The sequence below is a fragment of the Amblyomma americanum genome, chromosome 2 (assembly GCF_052857255.1).
Source record: "Amblyomma americanum isolate KBUSLIRL-KWMA chromosome 2, ASM5285725v1, whole genome shotgun sequence".
Taxonomy (NCBI): Eukaryota; Metazoa; Arthropoda; class Arachnida; order Ixodida; family Ixodidae; genus Amblyomma; species Amblyomma americanum.
In genome coordinates this window covers 182,615,444-182,638,399 of record NC_135498.1, presented here as the reverse complement: position 1 = coordinate 182,638,399, position 22,956 = coordinate 182,615,444, and the positions used below count along the sequence as shown (strand labels likewise).

General features: G+C 46.6%; 2 protein-coding genes across 3 annotated transcripts in view; one reads left to right on the top strand and one right to left on the bottom strand.

The window, feature by feature from the left end:
* LOC144119355 (uncharacterized) overlaps nt 1-22,956 on the bottom strand; it is a 69,234-nt gene that overhangs the window by 5,697 nt on the left and 40,581 nt on the right. The window contains exon 5 of one of the 2 annotated variants that reach the window (XM_077651997.1): nt 2,751-2,884. The exons of the other annotated variant lie outside the window; for it this stretch is intronic. Coding sequence (XP_077508123.1) covers nt 2,850-2,884 — 35 coding nt within the window. The 3' untranslated portion in view covers nt 2,751-2,849. Of the gene's footprint in view, nt 1-2,750; nt 2,885-22,956 lie in introns of those variants that run through there. 2 annotated transcript variants of the gene reach the window in all.
* The window catches only part of LOC144119218 (uncharacterized), a 28,573-nt gene continuing 12,566 nt past the window's right edge, over nt 6,950-22,956 (top strand). The window contains exons 1-2 of the mRNA XM_077651894.1: nt 6,950-6,985; nt 15,682-15,839. Coding sequence (XP_077508020.1) covers nt 6,950-6,985; nt 15,682-15,839 — 194 coding nt within the window. The remainder of the gene's footprint in view (nt 6,986-15,681; nt 15,840-22,956) is intronic.

Sequence of the window (22,956 nt, the reverse complement as noted above, 5' to 3'; positions counted from 1 at the left end):
TCCACCGGCTCGCGGCACGCATCCCGCAGCAAGTACGTATTGAGTGGGTCCCACGGGATCTGCTGACCGCTCAAAGTTAGGCAGATTTAGCTGCCTGCCTTGCAAATCCAGACTCTTCACTGCCTCGGCTCCTTCATTACGACAATTTTACCCTCCTTTAATTAAGAAAGAAACTGCTCTGGCGCCGCACACGTGCTCTCACCCCTCCGTGCGCAGTAACCCTACCCCGCGGTCTTACCCGTACAGAGGAGGTTGCGCTTATGAGGATCCTGGTCGGGGTTGCCCTCACACCTTCCGTCACAAGGAAGTGGCCTCGGTACCGAGATTTGTTTCCTTTGCCAGGATGTTCGATATGTAAACACGAGGACATTGAAACCGACATTCACCACTTGCTGTGGGACTGCCCAGCTCTCAAGCCTACAAAGATCCGGCACCCTAATGTAGCAGGTCTTTCACCAAGCAACCCTGCTTCATACACTGCCTAAACGCAGGGACCGTACCATCGTTCTCTACTGGAATTCATCAAATCAGCTAGCCTTTTTCCCATTCATTTAATCACTACTACATATTTCATCACACCTTCACCCATTATTGATGCCCTGCGGCAATAAATTTCGCTATAAAAAAAGAACGCGAGTTAATAATCTTATACCCGACAAATGAGCAGTGGGAGGAGGCCCTAACAAGCGACAACCTGGAACAGCAAGCCTGGATCATCCAGCTAGTCTGCAAGTCACCTGCCGCCTACGGAGCCCTTGACTCGGGGTCCCGACCACCCGGCTCCTGTGGATTACTGTACTGTAAATAAATGTTTGCTCTTTCTCTCCCTCTCTACTTTTTCAGTTGACTCGACTTTTTTTTTCTTCAAGGAAAGTTGGAAGTCATTACTGCATTGTTTTAAGGGACCACATCACATTTTCGGTTTCCACGACTGCAGCGTTCGCCTCAATGGCGCCTCTGAAGTGCTGCACATGTGCAAAGCAAAAGTTGGTTCAGTAGTCATGATTTGTTCCCAACATTATCTAAAACTCAGGGCACACATGAAAATGTCGTCGAGAAACAAGAACGATACTTCTGCTAAATCTGAAGCCAGACCTCGAGCCGTACTTTAAACCAAAACTTTCCGGCGCCTTCCGAAGTGCTCCGCAGCCGCACCTCACGGTAAGAAGGCGGCTGAACCCACGAGTGCGCGTAACTAGGGCTGAAGAACCGCGAACGACCGCTACGCCAGGTCAAGCTGCTAAAAGGGCGAGGAACCGTCAGCGCGCGGCCCAGATTAAGGAGGAGTGACTTATGGCAGTGGATGTTTACAGCGACAAGTACCTGCTCATTACTCGATTGCAGTGATACAATCAGCTGTAAGGTGCCCTGCAGTGTCCTTGAAAGCATGCCATGCTTACAGCTACTCTCGACGATCCGATAGAGTAAAGAATCAATTCTTCGTAAAGTTAGTTTCAGGGCAGCAGAGGAACAAACTATGGACAAAACTATTTCCCAAATTTACCTCAGCATTGCCCAGCAAAACAATGCGCAACAATGACGGGAAGCATGAACATAACTTCCATTATTACTTCCATCATTCAATAAATATCGACCATTGTGGTTCCGATTTAAAGAAATTAAAATTTTCGGCACTGCCGCCTTCCACTTACTTTTGACGGTGGGTGTACATACTTGCTGGCATCCACAAGATCTGGCAGTGAAAACTTGCTGCTCGCTAACAATCAGCAGGTTTGGGTGAATAGGCTGTTCAAGGATTAGCAATCAAGCAGTCATTTTTACACAGCTCCTATTTGAAAATGCAACCAGCCCCCAAAAGCGAACAGCATTGTATTTGTACAAAGTGTTTATTGCCTCATACCACTATCCTTTCTGACTATCGCTCCCCCATTTTTTTCGCTCTCCCTGTCCTCTCCCTGTCCTTTTATGCCCGCTGGACGCAGCTCAAGTGCTTCAGGTTTCAATGGCAGATGCCGTGGCTACATCTTTTCCTTCTATTGTTATTGTATTAATGAATAGCCACTAACAACACTGTGCACAGCTTCAACTTCCACAACAGCAGACAACATATGTTCAATACCCTTGAACTAATTTAACTCGCTCTTGTCTTCAACCGCGAGTTGAAAATAAACGTTTTTGAATTGGGTTAAATTGAAATACCTCAAAATTACTAGAGTTGGGGGATCAGACAGAGCAGCCTGTCTACACATCGACATTGCTGTTGTACTTCACTTCTGCTTGACCGGACCCGCCAATAAGTCAAAGTTCTGAAACCCTGCGATTATTGTTCCATTTAAATGTATATTCAGGCCAGGAGGCTTATTCTTGGCACCATTGCCTCCGTTCAGTGCCATATTGCGTCTCTGATCGGCACTCAAAGCGATCTCATGCTTGTCATGTGTCGCGAACTTAAAGCGTGAAACCTCCCGGTTTCAAAATCGATTTTTGCGGTAACGGCAAAATGAGAACATTGACAAATGATTTTAAGAGGAGTTATTCTTGACGTCTGGCTGGGAAATATAAGTGACTGTGAAGGAGCACGAAGTTACATTAGTCAGGGATGAAAGCATTTGCGAGTTGTCTAACAATGTGGAGAAAATAACTGCATATTGGGAAGGATAAGAAGCGTAGCGCAAAAAAGACAAGCTCTCAGAAAGACAACACACACAGCGCTAACTTCCAACAAAAATTTATTTCTCAAAGGAAGGGAGTATTTTTGTACCGACTTATCATAAAAGAAACATCAAACCATGTGCTAGCAAAGCGTATATAGCAGATATGAGATCTCGTTTGGCAACAGAGCTACTGAAGGGCTACTCACACAGTCATCTTCCAGCATGGAAATCCATTCAGCTTGAGGTATTTCTCGTGTTAAGTGGTTTTTCTGCACATTAAATTTAAGACAACACAATTCTTAAAGAGCGGTATGCAATGACAAACAAGGCAATGGGCTGACAAACCTTTCCCACACCTATCCTTTTGCTAACGCCCATGTTCCCGAAGCGTGTTTGACCTACATACTCCTCGCGCTAAATTGTTTACCATTGATATGTACAAACAAGTCCACGTTTCTACCCTTTTTAAGGATGACCTCCTGAAATATCATTGGTACCAGCACTTTACGCAAGCATTATGAAGTGATGAAAAACTCAAGCATTATGCACATGCAGATGCAAAGTATGCATATTTATATGCATCACTGCATACACAAGCATTACACAGTTATGAAAAAATGCCGCTTCATGGCGCAGAGGATGTGCCTCCATTACTGAAAAATGTTGCGTTTGGCAGCCACATTTTGGGGCTAACTCGAGGAAGCCACAGGATAAAAGCTGTCTCGTTAGTAACTTCTCGACCAAAAAGGATGAACTACCCGTTGGTATTCAAAGATAAATGAAGGAACTATAAGAGGACACACATCTGCTAATGTAGCGGGTTTACAAGCTGCACAGCAAATTTTAAAGTGTCATTGTAATGGCTGCAGAAGGACAGATCGGTGGATGCGAAAAAAAAATTTCTGCCTAAGCACCGGGAGGGCTAACATCTGTATTGTTGTCTTTTAGGAATTTAGGCACTGATGTAACGCTGGAGCCATTGCGTTGGAGGTGCTGTGGCCTCATAAAAATGGCAATAAGAAATCATTTCCTCTAAAGCAGCATTTTTAGCAAGCAACCAACTTAAAAGCCCGTAGTGGACGCCACTTCTATGTTTTCTGTTCGTGTATCGCCAGAAGGTATCGTGTACCGTGAAGGTATCGTGAAGGTATCGTGTTCATGTACCGTCAGAAGGTGAAGCAGTGCAATACAAGCTTCACACTTCGGATTTAATTTAACCTCATCGACTCTTGCCTACATGCGACAAGATAAAAACATGAGTACTCTCCCAAGACATCTCACCATCCATTAGATAGGCCAGCCTAGGTGACCTTGGTTAATGAAAGCAATGGTAGACTAGCTGCGGGAAATGTTTGAAATTACAAATATAGATAACGAAGCTGAAGTAGCAGGGAGGAACCAATCATCACGGTGCGCAAAGGACGCGCCACAAGTTCTAATTTGATCGCGTGACCGCAATATGCATTTCCACTGGCAGTCGACAAAGCTTGGAGGTTAAGTACAAAACGGCATTGAACCTTTCGGGAGTGTATTTTTACGATGTTAGCAGAAAGGAGTGAAAAAATTGCTCTCAAGGTCCAACATCGCACCGCAGTATACATTTGTTGGGAGCCTTCAGAGTTCCGGACCGTCGGCGGGTTGTCATGCTCTAAGAGCCGCAAGTAATCTTTTAGACCTCAACTCTAAGGCGGCCGTTGCTGCTTTGAGAGGTGTACCTCGGCGCAAGCGAGCAAACGAGCGCATCGGAGGATAAAAGAGAGTGAACGTAGAGCTCAGCACAAAAGAAAAGACGGCGATTAAACTGTCACCTGCCACAGTGAGGCAGTTAGCTCACAGTCAGGTACGGAGGTTGTAATGACGTCACACGGTCACACCTTTTAGATAGTGTACTGTGGACCACCTGCTCACATGGGGATTTTTTGCTCACGGTGTCGATGACGACAACGACGCCACCGAGTTTTCAGATGAGCGGTACTCTTTTATTCTATTGCGACAGTTTTCTTGCTAGAATAAACCATTTTTTACAAATAGAGATGCACACAGGACCCTCGAAGAAAGTCCAGTAGCGTCCGGTGCTGCGGCGCAAAAATCCAGTCTTCTACATCTGGTGGACGACCTGGGGGTGGTCCGCACTGAAGCAGATGTTTCTGCCGGATGGCACGCAAGGAGGGACAGGTACTCATAACGCTCTCGTGGTAGTAAAGCAAGAACTGAGGACCAAGCTTGGTTTATCCATTCTTACTGTTTGTGATCAAAGGTAAAAATGTATATTATGCTGACGGGGGGGGGGGAGGAAAAGTAATACAATATTAGGAATGTGTAGCGTAGGATGGCCAAGGCGCTCGATTCAACTTACAAGACGACAAATTCGAACCTTGAGGACATCCTGCAGAACGAATGCTAGCACTGGCCTGCTGGCGTCTCTATCGCAGTGGCCACACGGATCAAACTTCAGCTTGCGCATGAAACCCTTTTAGCACTTATCCTCGGCAAACTCAGGCACACTTTGTTCGAATCTGGCGCCAAACCTATCTGACACATAGTGAACTTTGTGTCACACAAATAAAAAGCAGACAAAAACTTTTACCAAACATCCAGCCCTGATTTGAAACATGGCTGGAACAACAACAGTAGCTGAATTCTAGGATCCTTAAGGTGATTTGGTTCTAACCCTTTTTTTTTCTTTTTTTTGGCAACGTTGTGGGCAAAATAACTGAGGTGTACAACATGCATATGGCCTTCAGTAACCTTTGGTCTGACAGCTTTGTCTAATATCTTTCACTACAGTAAGTTCATTAAGTAACTCCAAAGTAGTTTCATTGACATCGTGGATCTTCAGCCCACTGCGACACATGTAAACATATCCATCGAGGTAACTGCAAGCGAATGTTCGTCCATATATATCACAGTGACGTGGAGCCATTTCTCTGCGCCAAATACTACGATGGCCCACTATGTTTATTTTCTTTTAGGATATAACGTCCGTTTCCACCGAGAAATGACGTTTTCTTTGCACCGTAAGCAGGCACTATTTTTTTTAGTGTTCGTTGGCGCACATCCCAGTAAATACGGCATTTAAAAAGATCTGTGAAAGCGTGTTTGAACGTTTATGGTTGAATGCGAATAAGCAGTTTGTGCTCCATGGCACGAATATTCCTTTCTTTTTTTGCCACGATTTCACTGGTACACTTCCAGTGTGGAATTTGAACAAGAATGCGGTCACCGCCATGCCATCTCGCCCTGCTAGATCTAACTAGTAACCTCTCAAGCGGCGCGTTGTAATGGTTGTCTTCGTGATTTATTTTCCGGTAGTTGTGCCGTTCAAAATGCGGGTCCCGAAGTTTCCACCCTGGGCCTGCAATTGTGCCATTTCATTCAAGAGAGCGAAAGTTTCGCCACGGTCGCCAACAACTGCCGTATGCAGTTGCCGATAAAACTGGGAAGGCGAACAAACACAACTCTCGATCCGTTAAAAAGTAAGAGCGAGCCATGGAGCTTCAGAGAGGTAAAGAAGAGAAGGAAGTGGAACTCTCTGCCCAGATTTTTTTACAGTTTCCTGTACTTATATTTATTAGCCCTGTTGGAGCTAAGGCGAAGAAGAACCAGCTCCGACAGCGTTGAGTTTCCAACTGTTTGTTTGTGCTGCTCGCGCTGCAACGGCCTAGCCCAACTTCCTATTTCTTGTCCGGCGCTGCGGGCCATGGCCTGCGAGGAGCCGAGCGCGGCGCGAGAGGCGCTACAGGGCTCCCCCCCCCCCCTCCCTCGTAGAGTGAAGCCACAGGATTCGCCCAGCGGATGTGCTTGGAGGAAGCTGCGCACAATGGTGGCGCAGTCGAAGCGAGAGCGTGTGTAGGGCCGAAGGGCAGAGGAGTGGCAGTGTAGGCTGGTTTGAGGCGGTCAGCAGCCACGACGTCTTCACGGCCATTGACGTCTAACGTGAAGGTCTCCTGCGCACGATGGAGGACGCGGAACGGTCTATCGTAGGCCGGCGTGAGGGGTGGGCGGGCGTAGTCATGGCGGATGAAGACATGGGTGCAGGATGCCAGGTCCTGGCTGACGAACACATTCTGAGGGTGACGGGCTGCAGGGGTGACAGGAGTAAGGGGCGAAATGTGTTGCGTAAATCTTGGATGTAGGTTGAAGCGTCATGGATTATTTGAGGGGAGGAAGGAGAGAATTCGCCAGGGAGACGCAGGGTAATGCCGTAGACTTGTTCAGCAGAAGAGCTGCCGAGTCAGCCTCAGTGCCGAGCGAATGCCCAAGAGGGCGAGGGGAAGGGGGTAGGACCAGCGTTCCCTTGGCTGATAATTGGTAAGGGCAGCCTTCAAGTGTCGATGCAGACGTTCCACCATGCCAGTGGCCGAAGGATGGTAAGCGGTCGTATGGATGTGGCGAACGCCCAGAATATTGGCAAGAGCAGTAAACAGGGCCGATTGAAACTGGCAGCCGCGGTTGGTGGTGGCGACAGACGGGCAGCTGAAGCGAGAGACTCAGGTGGCCATGAAGGCCGAAGCAACGGTCTCAGCTGTAGTGTCAGCAATGGGCAACGCCTCGGGCCAGCGGGTGAAATGATCCATACTGGCGAGCAGGTAAAAGACCCCACGTGATAACGGGAGTGGTCCAACAATGTCTATGTGAACGGGGGAAAACCGTGCGTCACCGGCCGAAAAGGAGAGGCAGGCGTGACGGTACGCCGGTGAACTTTGACGCGCTGGCAGTAAAGACAGGTTCGTGCTCAGTGGCGGACGTCGGCATTGATGCTTGGCCAAAGGAAACGAGATGTGGTCAGCTTCTGCGTAGCACGAATACCAGGTTGGCTCAGGTGGTGCAGTTTTTCAAAAATGGTGCGACGGAAAGCCAAAAGTACGTAGGGGCGCAAGACGCCAGTGGTTGTCTCGCACATAATGAACTGGGAGGAAAACGGCAGTGGACATTCGGCGAAAGACCGGGACGTGGATGAGGAGCGAACACGTTGCAGCTGTGGATCACTGCGCTGTACAGCCGCTAGCTCCTCCATGTCCGCTTGTGATTCGGGCGCCATGGTACTAACACGAGAAAGCTCATCAGCAGCAGCATTTTCCGGGTCATGGACGTGACGGAGATCCCCTGTAAACTCGGAAATAAAACACAGTTAGCGGGTCTCACGTGCAGTGTAGGCGCTGTGGTTACTTTGGAAGCCAAACGTCTAGGGCTTGTGGTCCGTGATGACGTGAAAGTCCCGGCCCTACAGGAAGGGGCCAGAGTGCTTGATGGCGAGGTACACAGCGAGAAATTCTTGACCGAAGGTGCTGCATTTAGTCTCAGGTGGCTTCAGCTTTTGGGAGAAAAAACTGAGGGGCTGCCAGCTAGTGACATGCTGCTCGAGAACTGCGCCGACGGCAATGCTCGAAGCGTCGATGACGAGGTGCAGTGGAGCATCAGGAACTGAATGCATGAGCAAAGTGGCGTCTACGAGCGCCTTCTTGGCAGCTGCAAATGCAACGGGAGCATGTTCAGTCCACTAAAGTGGCGCAGCAGAATATTTTTTCGTAGCCAAAAGATCAGTCAGAGGCTTCAGGAAAGCGGCGCACTTCGGGAGAAAGCGGCGATGAAAGTTCAGGAAGCCCAAGAATTCTCTGAGCTTATTGAGTGACGTGGGGCCGAGAAAATCTTGAATGGCTTTAACTTTGCTGTCGACAGGCCGAATGCCCTGTCGAGTGACAAGCATGCGAGACGACAACGATAATGAAGATCCCGCGAAACGTGCGGCGCAATCCAATGTTAAGCGTCTTGGACCGTGGGCTGTACGTGCGAATGGGGGAGCTGTTGATTGCTTGGAGCGGGGAGGTCTGTTCGTTGCGACGGCGATCTACCCAAGAGGCCGCTATGACACTGACTTGTGCTCCCGTGTCGACCAGGAAACGAGTGCCGGAAATCTTGTCCGAGACGTAAAAGAGGCGGCATGTCCGTCCCCCAGCACCACTTGCTGCCGTCAGTGGCCGGTCGCAGCGTTTTCCGACGAGGAGCACGGGTGTGTGCAATTGCGGGCAGAGCTGCCGAAAATACGGTGGTACCAGCAGACAGCCGAGGGCGAGGTGGCTGGCCGCGCGTCGGATGGTTGGGATTCCGGGGAGCACGAAGATGCCGGGGAACGGCGGTGTGGCCTGAACCTCAGCGGAGAACGGCGCGGCAAAGGCGCGAAAACATCGAGCCGCCTGGCAGGAGCATCAACTCAATATTCGATACTGGCAAGCTGGGAGTCTGCGGCAGTAGTTGGAAGCGGGCTGGTCACAGAGCTGACATTGGGGAGCCGTGAGTAGTCCGCAACACGGTCAGCAAATACAACGGGCTTGTCTAATGAAACATCAACCCCAGCTGCGAGGATGGGGACCATGTGTTGGGGAAGACGCTGAAGGAACAACTCAAGCAGAAGTGGGTCGTGTTGAGCAGCGGATACTGGCGCATGCGACGGACGAGCTGCGAAGGGCGGCTGCCGCCAAGCTCTGTAGCGCTGAGGAGCTGCTGGAGTTTGCTACGCTCGGACGCTGGTTTGCGGTCGAGGACACCGCCTCCATTGTGTCGAATGATCGAGCCAAGTCCGGCAAGCTGATGACGTCCACTATGTTCTCAGCGACGTCAGGAGGCAAGGACGACACGAGATGGGGGAACTTGGTCTCCTGGCTGGTGATACATCGCAGCTGGAAATGCGCCTCAGCCTGCAGGAGCCAGGCACGGGGACTATTGGGTCAAAATGGCGGCAGGCTTACTGGCTGGAACGCGGCCACCGAAGCACCAAGAGGCTGAGCGTTCTGGAGCGTGTCGCCGCCGGTAGGCAGGCCGGAAGAGCCAGCGGAATCCATGGAGGAGGATAGGGTTGCGTTTTCAAAGCCGGGTCGCCAAATCTGCTGGAGCTAAGGCGAAGAAGAACCAGCTCCGACAGCGTTGAGGTTCGAACTGTTTATTTGGGCTGCTCGTGCTGCGGCGGCCTAGCCCAACTTCCTCTTTGAACTTGAACTTGAAATTGATCTTTATTTACCAGAAAGGCTATTGGGTCACCAGGGCTAAAAGCTGTAATCAAACAGCTTGACGAGGCGCAGGCAACCCTTACAAGGCAGCATAGACGAGACCACTAAATAATAATAACACTAATAATATTGATGAAAAAAAAGTTAACATGAAATATTCAGCTTTACAAAAAAATAAGAAACACTTTCAGGTAGGTCGATAGAAAATGTGTACACAAAAACTGCATTTTTTGTTACAGATTGACACAAATCGCATGAATAGTGAGAAGCCATCTTCGTGAGAAATTGGAGGGAAACTAAAAAAATAACTAAGAAACACTGTAGCGAAAAAAACCGCATTACAAATTGAAAAAAAAGCTGTAGCAGTTGAACAGGCGTCAAACATTTGATGTGTTGATATTTGTTTAATGCGGACTGAAGATTGTGACGTAAAGACTGGAGCTTGTAATCGTCCGGCGCCGCGTGCAATGGCCTGCGAGCCGAGGGGCGCTACAGCCACTTGAGATAAACCTGGATGAGTTTTCTCCGGTGTGGATCTGCACCAAACACTGGCCAATCCCCTACCGTGGGTATGTGCCATCGCTTTTGAGGCAACAACAACAACGAAAATTGAAGCTGCTGACCACGGCAGCACATAGAGCACCAAAATCGGGGATGGAAGGCAAGTGCGCTGTCTAGCTAAGAAAAGTGAAGGCTCCTCATGCTGGAAATGCAGCCAGGAAGATTATTCGCGTCCACTGGTTCGAAAAGCAGAAACGGGAGAAGGCGGCTGCACGATCAGCAGCAGGTGGACCTGGTTGATACCTTGTAGCGTGGCTGTCACCATCAAGGAGGTCTCCTGGAATGCGCCGTAGTTCTCCAGCTATGCATGTCATGCTCACACGACCTCTCGCCGCTGACAGAGTACAAATTTATTCACTCATCAAAGAAAACAAATTTTCATTCGATTTTATTTCTTTTCATTATCAAATAAAATTCTAAAATAAAGCACGACAATGCATGAGCAAATGGCGAAAACAGAGTTAAAGTTCAATAAAACCGTAAAACTTCCCAACACAACGACCAGAGGAATATTGCTCTTAGTGAGATAATCCCGCTGGAATGCTTACCAGGTTGATGTTCGCGCTTAAAATGTTCCCGCATGATTCAGGGCTGTTGAGCGTTTTCCTAATCAGGCTAGCTTGCGGTAATTTGTGCTATTCGCAGTTGCGACGGTTACTTTCGCGGAAACCGGCGCTTTGTTTGACCCGAACTACACGATGAGAGCGGTTGCCTGCACAAATGAAATCAATGTGTGCGATAAGACTAGTCGGCCGTTCAATTGATAACCAACCTCAAACCGTTCACACAGCACATACGATAGAAGGTACTGGTGTTACTAATTTGGTGTTACTAATTCAATAACTTGGCCAGTGCATTAATCTGCAGTCAACAAGCAGCGTTATTATCTTTCGAAAAGTCCATGAATTGCTACAGTTGCACCCCCCCCCCCTCCCCGTCATCCCCCCCCCCTTTTTTTTTTCTTTGAAGCTTCAGCACAGCTTAGTGCGCCAGTAATTGGGACACTAGTTATAACTCATACCTCCGACTTGAATATATGTCACCAAAAAATGGACACTGCTTCTTATTGCCTCAATGGAAATCTTACATAGTACAGAATACATTCCAAGCCCGTATAAAACGCACCCAGAATACCAGGAATATTTTCTGCAATCTGGATATCAACCAGCAAATCACTGTGCCACTGAAAATCATACGATCACTTTACTCCATCCCATATTCAATTCTCTCACCTAAAACTTTTGTTTTCTCTTTAGCTCGCATGACAGAACTTCCAGAGTAATTGGTTGCAACTGTCTCTCCAGTCAACTGAATTTTTATTGGTGACTAAGATGTTACACTTATCTGTATAGCAAACATCTTTCTCATTCTTGCTGTCATAATTTCCAGTCCCATGTGCCTTACTAGCGTTATTAGTATTACACACTAGAGGCAAATTATCAGACTATTTATGTCAATTCAGGAACCACGAGAAAGCTTTTTTTAAAGACATTATTTCTTCAGTTCGTCCGCATTGTCGCTAAAAAAAAAACCACTTCTCATTAATGTGCTCAAAGTTGACCTCTGTTCTAGTCTACCAGCTCGTATGCCCTCAGCGCACTAAGTAAAACTGAGCATCTGCTTTCAGCTGATAGGCACCGGTTGCAAGAAAATGCGCAAAAACTTAAAAAGCAGTGCAATCTCGCCCCCGTTCTCTCATATAAAGTACAAGACTGTTTTTTTTTTTCGCCAGCATTTCGAGTTGCAGTCACACATCTTGCGCTCCACTCGCTCTGCGTTTCAGTGAAACCTGCGTTCAGGGGCGCTTCCTGCTTTGTAGTTCTAACAGGATATTCCATAGAGAAAAACGGCTGCAGCCGCTCTTAAATTCGCTTTTCATGTCGAGAATGCAGTTCCCGACGCCGAGTGCCAGCTGCAAACAAAGCTGCCAATACTGGCGCTCAGCATCCGTTCTTTCAAAGCTGCGACATCTAAAGTTTTACAACAAGGCAAAATTGTTTAATCTGAGGCCGCGTCCTGGTTCATACGTCTTCCCTGCTCCCACGAACCGAGAGTTCAGTGCACTGCACCTGAGCTGCAATATGTGTTGCCGGGCTCTGATCAGTCATGCGACCGCAATCGCGCCGCATGACGGCTTTCGAAATGAAAGCCCGAAGATCCTGAATGTTGCTTGCAATCACATATGAAGCGCTACACACTTCTTGTTTCCCGGCTTTCATTTTAAATTGAAAAGTTGAATACCAACGCCTCAACTGTTGTGGGTTCATCAAGCCTCCCTTCGCCTGGTTCCAGCAGTTTTTCTCTTTTAAACTGCCTGATTGACACAGCGGGAAACAACGGCACGAATGCCTCAGTCACCGAAGCAGCCTGATCGTTCCCAGCAGGAATTTCAGCTGGGCGTTTTTGACACAACGCGACCTCGACTGGCGAAAAATGCACTTTGTTGCCAAGTGTGTACTTCCATATAAAATAAATTGCCTATCGCTTTTGAATAGCAGCGTCGCATGCTGCGGCTTTTCAAATCGTCTGATGTCTATTTTGTGCGGAAATTGCTTATGAGATCTGTCTTTGTGAGAGACGCGCGAGTTACAAGCGCATGGCAAACTTATGGGCAAATTCTTTTTAGTCCACGATGCAGGACGTTTCTTTTTGGTTCGTCTCGCATCGCTGCAGATAAGCTATCAGCGTGAAGGAAATGAAGAGAGGCTTATTCTGACAACTCCAAAAACGAAAACCAGTGTGAGCCCCCCACCAATTGCGTATATATACTGCAAGCCTCGGAGCGCTCGGTTCCAGAACGGCAACGCAAGTACCCACCGATCATCGCCGGAACAGGTCTAGCCCATACATGCTTGCCCCATCATCCCACCACTTGCTCTCCCGGTCGGCCTGTGGCCCTTTGTAGCCGGCCAGCATCTGCTTGACCTTAATCCAGACCTCGGCCCGTTTCAGGACGATTCCGAGGTAACGCTGGTTTTCACACTGAAAACAATATCGGACGAATAGTTTAAAAGCCGGTGACCTATTGCTTCCCGGAGATGCAAAAATTCGGCAATAGGTCAGTTTAGCATCAGTACCAAGAATGACTTTGGAAACAGGAAATACGTTGTTTTATTTATTTATTCCTGCTCGCTCTGCACCGTAGCTTTGGCCCAAGCACGAGAGGCTTTCCGAATACAGGGGAAAAAGTTGTAGGATTTTAACGTAGTTACGCCGAGCAAACGCGCGAAAGAATGTTTTAGCCTGGGTGGCTCATGGCTTTTCTTTGCAGTTTTTGTCGGCACGCTTGGCGACCATAGTAGGCTGAGGGTAAGCTCTGATCTAGATTAAGCTGATCCGCTCGGTTCTCGCCGCAGATGGAAGTTGATCAAGACGACGGTGTACAATGCAGAGCGCGAGAGTGTCGTTGTTGTTGTTGTTGTTGTTAGCCAATTCAAAAATGGCGCATACCCACACTGGTGGATCGGCCAAGAATCGGGTGGCTATTCACCTGGATTCAGGTAATTTCAATGAAAAGCACGCGGGAAAGCAACACCGGAGGATTCTTACTCACGAACAGAAAAGGAATAAAAGTTTTGATTTTAAAATTAATAATAATAATAATAATAATAATAATAATAATAATAATAATAATAATAATAAAGAGAGAATAATACAGAACATATGAAGTCCAAATGTAATAATTAATAGAAAAGAAAATTTTGTAACCGCATGGCAGTCAGTTGCACAGTCGCGGCAATATTCGCTCCAAGTTGCGGCAACACAGCCGCGGCAATATTTAATTTTTTTCTGCAACCTCAAGGTCAAGGACTTCACAAGATTCGTGATGTGTTTCACCCCGTGAGGTAGTGCTTCCTCACTAAAACGAACAAACTGGGGCATCAAAGCACATGACAGCAATTGTAGGAGCCAGTAAACAATTATCGAGCCGCTCCACTGAATGCCTCGACTCAAGTATATTTCGAGGGAGAAATTTAGACCCCGCGAGAATTTTCTAGAAAATACTCTACATAAACTCGTTTTTCCTTAAAAAAAAATGAAGACGAACGAATGCTCATATTTATGTGGCGTTATATATCTGCGCGTGATTGGGCGGTTTCTTTTATGGATACGTTGGAGGATGTTCATTTTAAGGATACGTTGGAGGACATTTCAGAGGAATACAGCAGCCTAAAAATTTCAAAATACATAATTTACCTGACCTATAGTTTTCTACGTAAAAAGCAATTTGTCGCTCGTAGAAAAAACAACAATTTCCGACGATGCTTTAAATGCTGGTGAACCTCGGCGTCCTGCAGATTAAGAAAGCATCAGCGGGTAGCTATACTGCTAGCCCTATTGTGCAAAGTCTGCATTCACGAAATAATTTGGAAGCAGTAAATACGTCATGTGCAACAATAGTCTCTTTTGGATTTCTTTGCGCTGACTTTAATGGCACAGTAAAGTTAGTGATGGTTCAAATCTTTGCCGAATCATCGTAGGCGGTGCTACGCCTAGAAGTTGTAGGGGACTGCAGTGTCAAGAGAGATATTCCACTTCCTCCATAGTCTTTTTTCTCACGTCTCTGAGGGAAGATGGCAAGCAGTAATCAATTTATTCTGAGAGGCATCTATCACTACTGCTGCGGTACAGGCACAAGCTTCGTGTTCGAACGTCACACGCATGACATACGCGGCTGTGTACTTGTCAAGCAGCTATAGTTGTACGCTATGAAACAGTGAAGACGCAAACCGATTCGAGAAGGATTCACTCACGCTCTGGGACCAAAACCCGCCAAAACCCGATATGTTTAACATTCGCTAGCCAACAGCGCAACATATATAATGGATCCTTTCCTGAAACGACGATCTATGTTAAAATTGGTGGGCCTGACTCTTGGCTGGCGCCTCGTACGCGTTTCAATTAAAACCCCTGTATAGTAAGTAGTGCCATCTACTCTTTCCCCCTCCCGCGCCGCAGCTCGCTCTGTCCCCTTTCGGCCTTGGCTCTACCTACTCCGTGCTGCACTAGAAGACACTCTCCGTAGCGGTTGCCGTACGCATATCAAAGGTGCTTGCATCCGCCGCTCGCGTTCTTTCGCCCCGCGAGAGAGAGGGTAGTAATAAACGAAACAAAAAAAAATAGGTGAAAGCGTATGATGACATTCGACGAACGGGAGCGTCGAACGTCGAGGGAATGCCAAGGTAAGGAGGCGAACGTCATTCTTCAACGCTTGGCGCTACATTTAGTTTATTGAGGGGATTTAGCTTCAACACTGCCTAGCTGCGAAGTTAAAAATGAGAGACTGTAGTCTATGAACTCATTTTAACACTTTCCCCGCACTTCGTACAAAACGAGGCATGTAGCGGAAAACAAACTTGGTCACCAAAACAGATAAAATATGCCGCAAGGTCGTTTTCTCGTTTGCGCATTGAAATGTCCTGTCCAAGGTCGTCGTCATTTGCTCCGTGTCTTTCCGTATATCAAAGCAGTACGCGATCTGGTACTTTTTTTGTTTTCAGTGCTTTCCTCTGCAGCAGTCATGGCACTTGTTATACCGGGACTTCGAGCATGACCCTTATTTAGGCGGAAAGACCAAGTGTGTGAAAGGAACACAGACGGGTGACTATGTCGGTGACTGGGCCGTCGTTGTATTTGAGTACCCACCTGACGGAATCCTGTAAGTCTCTCTTTTTACCTTATACAAAAACCTCGGCCCTCAATAGCGGTAACTGTCATGAACAGCGGCAAAACGTGACTTTGAAATCAGGCTCCAGGTGCTTACAAGCAGCGTTTATTACCGATTTTCTAGGTTGAAGTACTAAATTCATCATACATCAGTGCACCCCAACTGGAACCAAGTCCAGCTAAGCAGATCTCCTAATAGAGCATGAAGCTATAAAAAGACCTCAACGTCCATCTATGCACTTAAAAAATTCGCCTCGGCTTAGATTCTTTACCACTTGCCACAGGCAAAGATTACATGTAGTTGTAGAGGAACCTTGTTAATACCATCAACTTTATGTATGAGCGAACTTCTACAGCACTGGTCTTTCCGTTATTCCTCCTGCTTAGGGAAAACAAATCTTGAAGCGCGAAATACATATGCCACACGCACAGGAGTCGTTAGACAGGTACGCTAAACGGCAGGACTGCATTTTTTTCCATTATATATAATCCAAGGGCCATAAATAAATTATCTGAGCGCCGAAGAACATAATCTGCACATCAAGAAATTTAATACGAGTGCAAAACACTTAATCTAAGTGCAATTTTATATAATGTAATCAACAAACTAATTAAGACCAGCACCAACCAATTAAATTCGAATGTCAACGCAATTAATTCAAGCGCCAGCGGTTTCATTCCGGGAACTAACCAGTTTAATCCTCCTGGGCGAAGTCAACACGGCGGACGAGTTCAAAGCAAAAGGCACGAATGCCAAGAAATAAGGGCACATGGCATCATATTGGGGGCCATACGACACCTAAGGAACAAGACTGCATGCAATATTTGGGTTTCTCACATGGGAGTCAACTGTCTCTCGACGCAAGTGCCAGCCTTTCTAAAACGTAAAATCTCCGCATTACAAAGCTGCACAAGGGCTCAGTACTGCGGCTTACTGTCCGGAATATATGCCTGGAGAACGAGGAAGGGCACATATATGCGTACACATTGTTAAAAATCAATAGGATCAAGGAAACCAGAGGACCACTGTGCTGCGTAAACGCTAATAAGGCGGAAAAAGGGAGAAAATTGCTTTGGTTCTGCAATTCTTGACGCCTGGTTAAACTTAGCATAACTACACTATTCGTCTTGTTTCTGCTAGTAGTGTCTAGTAATGGTTATAACACGATTAGTACCGCTTGCGATTTCATGAAAGCAGCCGACTGTTAAGGGAGGACTGAACTTCGCATCTGCATGGAGATTTAGTGCAGCACCCAGCACCAGCAGTGCCTAACTAGGCAATTACAACACGAAAGTCACGTTTATTTGCCGCATTTTCACCTAAACTACAAGTATAGTGGACTGTGTTCATTAGAGAAATATTGGAGAGGCCTTCGTCCTGCAGTGGACATAGTCACACTGGTGATGATGATCATGATGCAAGCCTAAAATGTTCTCTCAAACACAGCGGTTTTACACAATTTTCCGCGACTCTTACTTGCGGCAAACAATAGCTAAAGAAAAGACGAAGCGAATTATTGCATACAGTCGTGCCGCATTGGCGGCCTATGCACCTAAAAATAATATCAACTTCGCTCTATTCTAGTTATTCGTGCTCTGAGCTCTTCAAAGTTCATCTCCGCAGTTGCAATAAATCGTTTGGCACTCGGACTAAATTGGTTGGTTCTCGTATAAATCAGTTTGGCGTGTCCATTAAATACGCTGACGCTTAGATTAGCTGTCGTGCATTCGCATTGAATAGCGTAGTGTGGGGATTCTACTACTGGCCGCTTTTTTTTATGGCCCAAGGGCATCTGTGGCCAAAGAGCGCCATGATACAAGGTATTTTCGACTTCTCAATGTGGGTCAAAGACCCATTTTCCATGCAATTCACCCTAAATTGGCCGAGCGCCAGACCAGGGGAAAGCTTGTGCTCACTGTATAACGGTGGGTACCCGGCGGCCATGGGGATCGAACCCCGCACCTCCCGCATGCCAGGCGGATGCTCACCCAGTTCGCCACCGCTTCGGTGCTGGCCGCTTCGATTATATTTGTTGGCAGATTGGTTAAGTGTTTCATGGGAAAGCCTGTATACTATAAAGATCTGCTGAAATATCCTCGTTAAAGTTCGTTTAATTCTTCCAGACGAGATTAGTTGGCATTGAAAACGAACGCCAAAGATACTGACCAACTTTTAACTGATTACTCGCGCACGAAGCCTATCGAGGTGACTTCAATTAAACAAAAGGTTTTGCGGTTTTTATTTATTTATTGCTTTTAGAGCTTTGCGTATCCTAAGGATAATAGTAAAAAAGACGCACTTTAGGATAGTCATTATCAGTCAAACTCTGTCATGAAAGCGCAGTTCACTGATGACGAAATCTGCGATGTCTATCTGCAAAGTGGTACGCACGTGCGCCCCATTATTGAACATCATTTTGATATCGCGGAAAATAAGAACGCCAACGAACGAAAGTCAAAGCAAAGAACGGACACCACAAGCACTGCCTCGCAACTGCGCTGGGCTGGGAATCATTGCATTTCTTACTCATTTTTGCTCTCAAACTAAATATATTCTCTCAAAATACTCGCGCTCAAAACACTGCGCAAGAGAGCTTCATCATAACTTTTAGTTTTAACAGAGCAGGTAATGTGTCACTGGAGCAAGAGAACATGTTTAATGTTTTCAAAGAATAAAACGATGCCTTACTTTGCGCATGGTGTCCACTAAAAGTTCATATCTGAAGTGTTTATCTTTATCAGGGCGGCGAGGAACGGCTGTTTATTTCGGCGTTATCGCTAGTGAAGGAACCCAAAGTTTATGGCCTAAATACAGAGTTCTACAATCAGCGTTTTTAATCGCCCTTTTGGAGCTTTCTGTGTTAAATGTTGTTGAATGTCAGAACATCTCTGAGGTTGAAGACTATCAAATCAGTGTCAGTGCTTCAAAAAAAAATAAAGGAAAGGGAACGAAACGCTTCTTCAAAAATAGAAACATGCAAGGTCATCAACGACTATGTAAACTTTGCGGCGCTGGCCACAGCAACACAGTCTTTCAGAGCTTGCCAAAGAAGTCAAGCTCTGATGAAAAATTGATGAAAATCGAGTGCCCTTCGGGGAGTCTCTTCCGATTCGCGCAGCTCTGCAGAATACGCGGGAAGCTGCTACTGTAATCTATATCCAAACAGGCAGATTGCATAATTTTCTTTTCTGACTGAGTGGCCTGTGTTTCGAACATTTTCTTCCCCAACAATACTTCTGTCTAGTTCTCTTTCGTCGCGCGAGTTTCTTACGTTACATCTTCAAGGCATTCGGCGTTAACGCTCTACTAAGGCTTCCTATCCTCCAACGACCTTCTGGCGACAGCCAGGAGCTGAATGCGCAGTATAAGCGGCGAGTCGTGATGGGCCACGGTCTCAGCGAAGGCCTCGGCTGCGCCTAGTTTAATTTCAACATTCATTTAGAGCGGGTCCCAGCGACAGCATCTCTCGTTATTAGCCAGCTGCTGTCCTAAATTATACGCCAGGTTATTTTATGCAGCATTTTATATTGGGACCGGATACAGTAGACAACCCGCTGTAGCGCCAATTCAAGCAGGTACAGTCGGGGTCAAAAGTCTCTAACCCCCTCCAGTGCGGCACAGCACAGTACGGAAAGTTGGAAGGGGTGGGGTCACAGACTTTTGATCTCACCTGGGCTATTGTTCCTTCAGCTCTCCACCGCTTAGCCTGTGGTGATACTGCGTGGTGTCAAGCGCCTTTAAAGAAAAATAAACAAAAAATTGCTACAAAGACAACGGTCAGGTTTTGTTGGAAAACGCTATCTTACCTGCGACAGCCTTCGTGTTTTCAAACAAATGTGTTGTCTGTAGGCAACTTTCGTTAACTATCTTCCACAATTCAATACAAATAAACATTTGCATGTGTTCTCGCTTTGCAAAAGGACTGCTGGTATTCTTAGGGAGCTTTATTTTGCGCATTTCGACACGAAGAGCCCCTTCTAGCTTCATACCAAAAACGAAAACTAACGTTGATAATGTTCTTACTTTTAATCAAAATTAGTAATCTCCATAATTTTAGAGATATGAGAATTTGAAGCCTCAGCGATCGGGCTACCGATTTGCGATATAGAGCGCTATTTGCATGGAGTTGCCCAACGGTAATCCTTTTTTTCCCATGTGTATTGAATCATGCTGGCAGTTTCGCCTAAGCTCTTCTGAAATGTTAAAAAGTAGGTTTTTTGAGTATGAAGTGGCTTTTTTCGGCACGTCATGGTCAGTGATGTAGCGCATCAGAACACAGCTAAGACGGGCTAACTAGTAGACTGGTGAACTAAGATTGAATAGTTAACTTTTTCACTTTTACAGTTAGTCCCCTTATTTATTCAGATGCGTGTAGCCCACGGTAAGTGAGTAACATAAAATTTTTAAAATTTCGAAAACGTAGTTAACCTCGCCGCTCTGGCCCAACAAATGTGGCTATGTCGACGAGTTACATGCCCTGGAGGAGCTGCTTTTCCTGCAAGTTTTTCGCAAGCGCCTGAGTTCTGGCTCCGCGGTGTAGACTGTATTTTGTCGCGAAAATGCTAGGTTCAGTTCGAAGCACCTTGGGAAAAAATGTTATTTTTCTCTTTCATACCACAGCGACGTAATCGGGGAGTTTTTGGACCACTGGTGCTGATCAATGCTGACGCCATGTTTCGTTGCCCATGAGCCATATAGTGGTCTCGCATTAAAAAGTTTACTATTTATTACTATTTCACCATTCTACTAATTAGTACTTCTTAGGTGTATTCTGTAGCGCTGCACAACTTAAAATGCTATCCCGAAAGTGCACTCTTATAACTCGAAAATCATTTGTAGCGATAGCTACATTACGGTAGCATTTCGAGCCTACAGCGTGGCGGCGCCGCAACCCTGCGGCTGCGCGCCACCCTGTGGCTGCGCCACCACGCTGTCACATGGTTGGTCACGTGGTGCGGAGCAGCTGCCGGCGGCGCGGCGCAGTGGCTGATCACGTGGTTCCTCACGTGGTTGGTCACGTGACCAAGTTCCACTCAGCCAGCTGCAGCTATCGCGTTACTCCAGGTTTAACCAGAGCTTAACCACCGCCAATTTATTGTTTTAATTGCAAAACATCTTACGTGAAAAAGTCGGGATACGAGTGCTTCATAACATGGTCCTGAACAAACTGCGCTCGGGGTAAAGACAAGAGAGCAGCTTATGCTGTTTTCCTTCTACTAATCCTGCCGCCGGGATACAACCTTTGTCCGTAAAGTTCCCAGACTGAGACCATTAAACGAAACGCGTTTAACATTGAAATCATTTGTGAAGCACTCGTTCGAAACAGTCTCCCTTACAGACTATGCACAGCTTCCAATCCTTCTGGAGCTCTTGGAAACAGATGGAAAACGCTTATTTTGGCAGGGCTGTCAGCTCCTTTGTCGTGGCGTCTTGAATGGTCTACACGCTCCCCATCCAGCGACCTTTTAGGGCTCTGTTCCCATGAGGAAACAGGAAAAAATCGCTCAGGGAGAGGTCAGGCGAGTATGGCGGATGGGGAAGTACAGTAATACTGTGCTTGGTGAGAAATTTTGTGACACTGAGAGCAAAGTGCGGTCTTGCGTTATCGTAGAGAAGGCTCCATTGTCCAGATGCCCTTAAGTCATGGCGACGACGTCGCAGCGCATCACGCATGTGTTGGAGCACGCGGATATAAAACTCCCGATTTCCCATCTGCCTTTGTGGGACAAACTCGTGGTGTATGACATCTCTGGCATCGAAAAAAACTATCAGCATCATCTTTGTTTTCGTCTTCTGTCGCCGCACCTTCTTCGACGCCGGAGATCTTCGGGACCGCCATTCGGCGCTCTGCCTCTTTTTTTGAGGATCGTATTGAAAACACCATGTTTTTTCTTCAACAATGACGCTGTCGACGAATGCGGCATCCTTCTCGGCCTCGCAGAGCAAATCAGCGCTCACTGATGCCCGCGTGTCCTTCAGTTCCTATATGAGGGTGTGCGGCACAAGTCTGGCATTCAGGTTTCGTTTCCCCAAGTTCTCACGTAAAATTTGGTGGAATGTTGTCTTACTAAAGTCTACAGCATCTGATAGAATGCTGACTGTAATGGTGCGGTCTTGCTGTACAATTTCCCTGATGCGAGCCACGTTGTTTTCATTCCGTGAGGTTGGAGGGCGCCCCTGCCTTGTGCCGTCTTCCACCAACGTTCTCCCCGAAACCAACCTCTTGTGCCGCTCGAAAACTCGGGCCCGCGATAATGTCTCTTTGCCGTAAGCGTCACGAAGGATCTCATGCATCTGTGTAGCTGTCTTGCCAAGCTTCACACAAAATTTTATGTTTAAACGCTGTTCGAGATGGACGTCCATCTCTCCACGTTCACTCACAGTAGAATGCGCAAACGACTAGCGACAACGTATTTTGATACATCTATTGCCGTCTAGCGGCTGTCACGGCAATTAACATAAATGGCTCAGGTTTGCCCGAAGAGATGGCGCTAAACATACGCACCAACATTTGTTTTGAGGATTCATTTATAAGGAAGAAAATAAATCAGTCTCACAACTTTACGGGATAAGGTTGTACATGGCTTCAATCAGTTTTTCCGCGTGCGGACCTCGACATGTATCGTCATTATAAAACCGCGCTCGCCCTTTGTAAATGTCTGCAGCAGTTTTGGCACTGTTATCAAAATTATGACGATTGCATCTACCCGGAGTTTTTTTTTTTTTTAAGTAAATCACCTGCTAATAACCACCTGTACACAACTGGAATAATCCAGAAAGAACTTACACGCTGCTGCAGCTGTTTTCTTGCTTATACCGCCGCGCCACTCTTTAATATAAAAGTGTGCCCATTCATATTAATTTAAAAATCCTGATAACGAAGGCAACAGTGAATGAAATACAAAAATATAATTCCGAGAACAATAGGCCCATTTTCAAAATTCCAATACTCTCGAAGACAATAGTAAATACTTCATTTCAATCTATATTGTCGTTCAGTGGAACACGGTCTAATTTCTAACTAGACGAATTAATTTACTTATGCAAGCGAACGATTATATCAAGCTACTAACACGTACATAGCTTTAACTCTTTATCCCTTATTTTG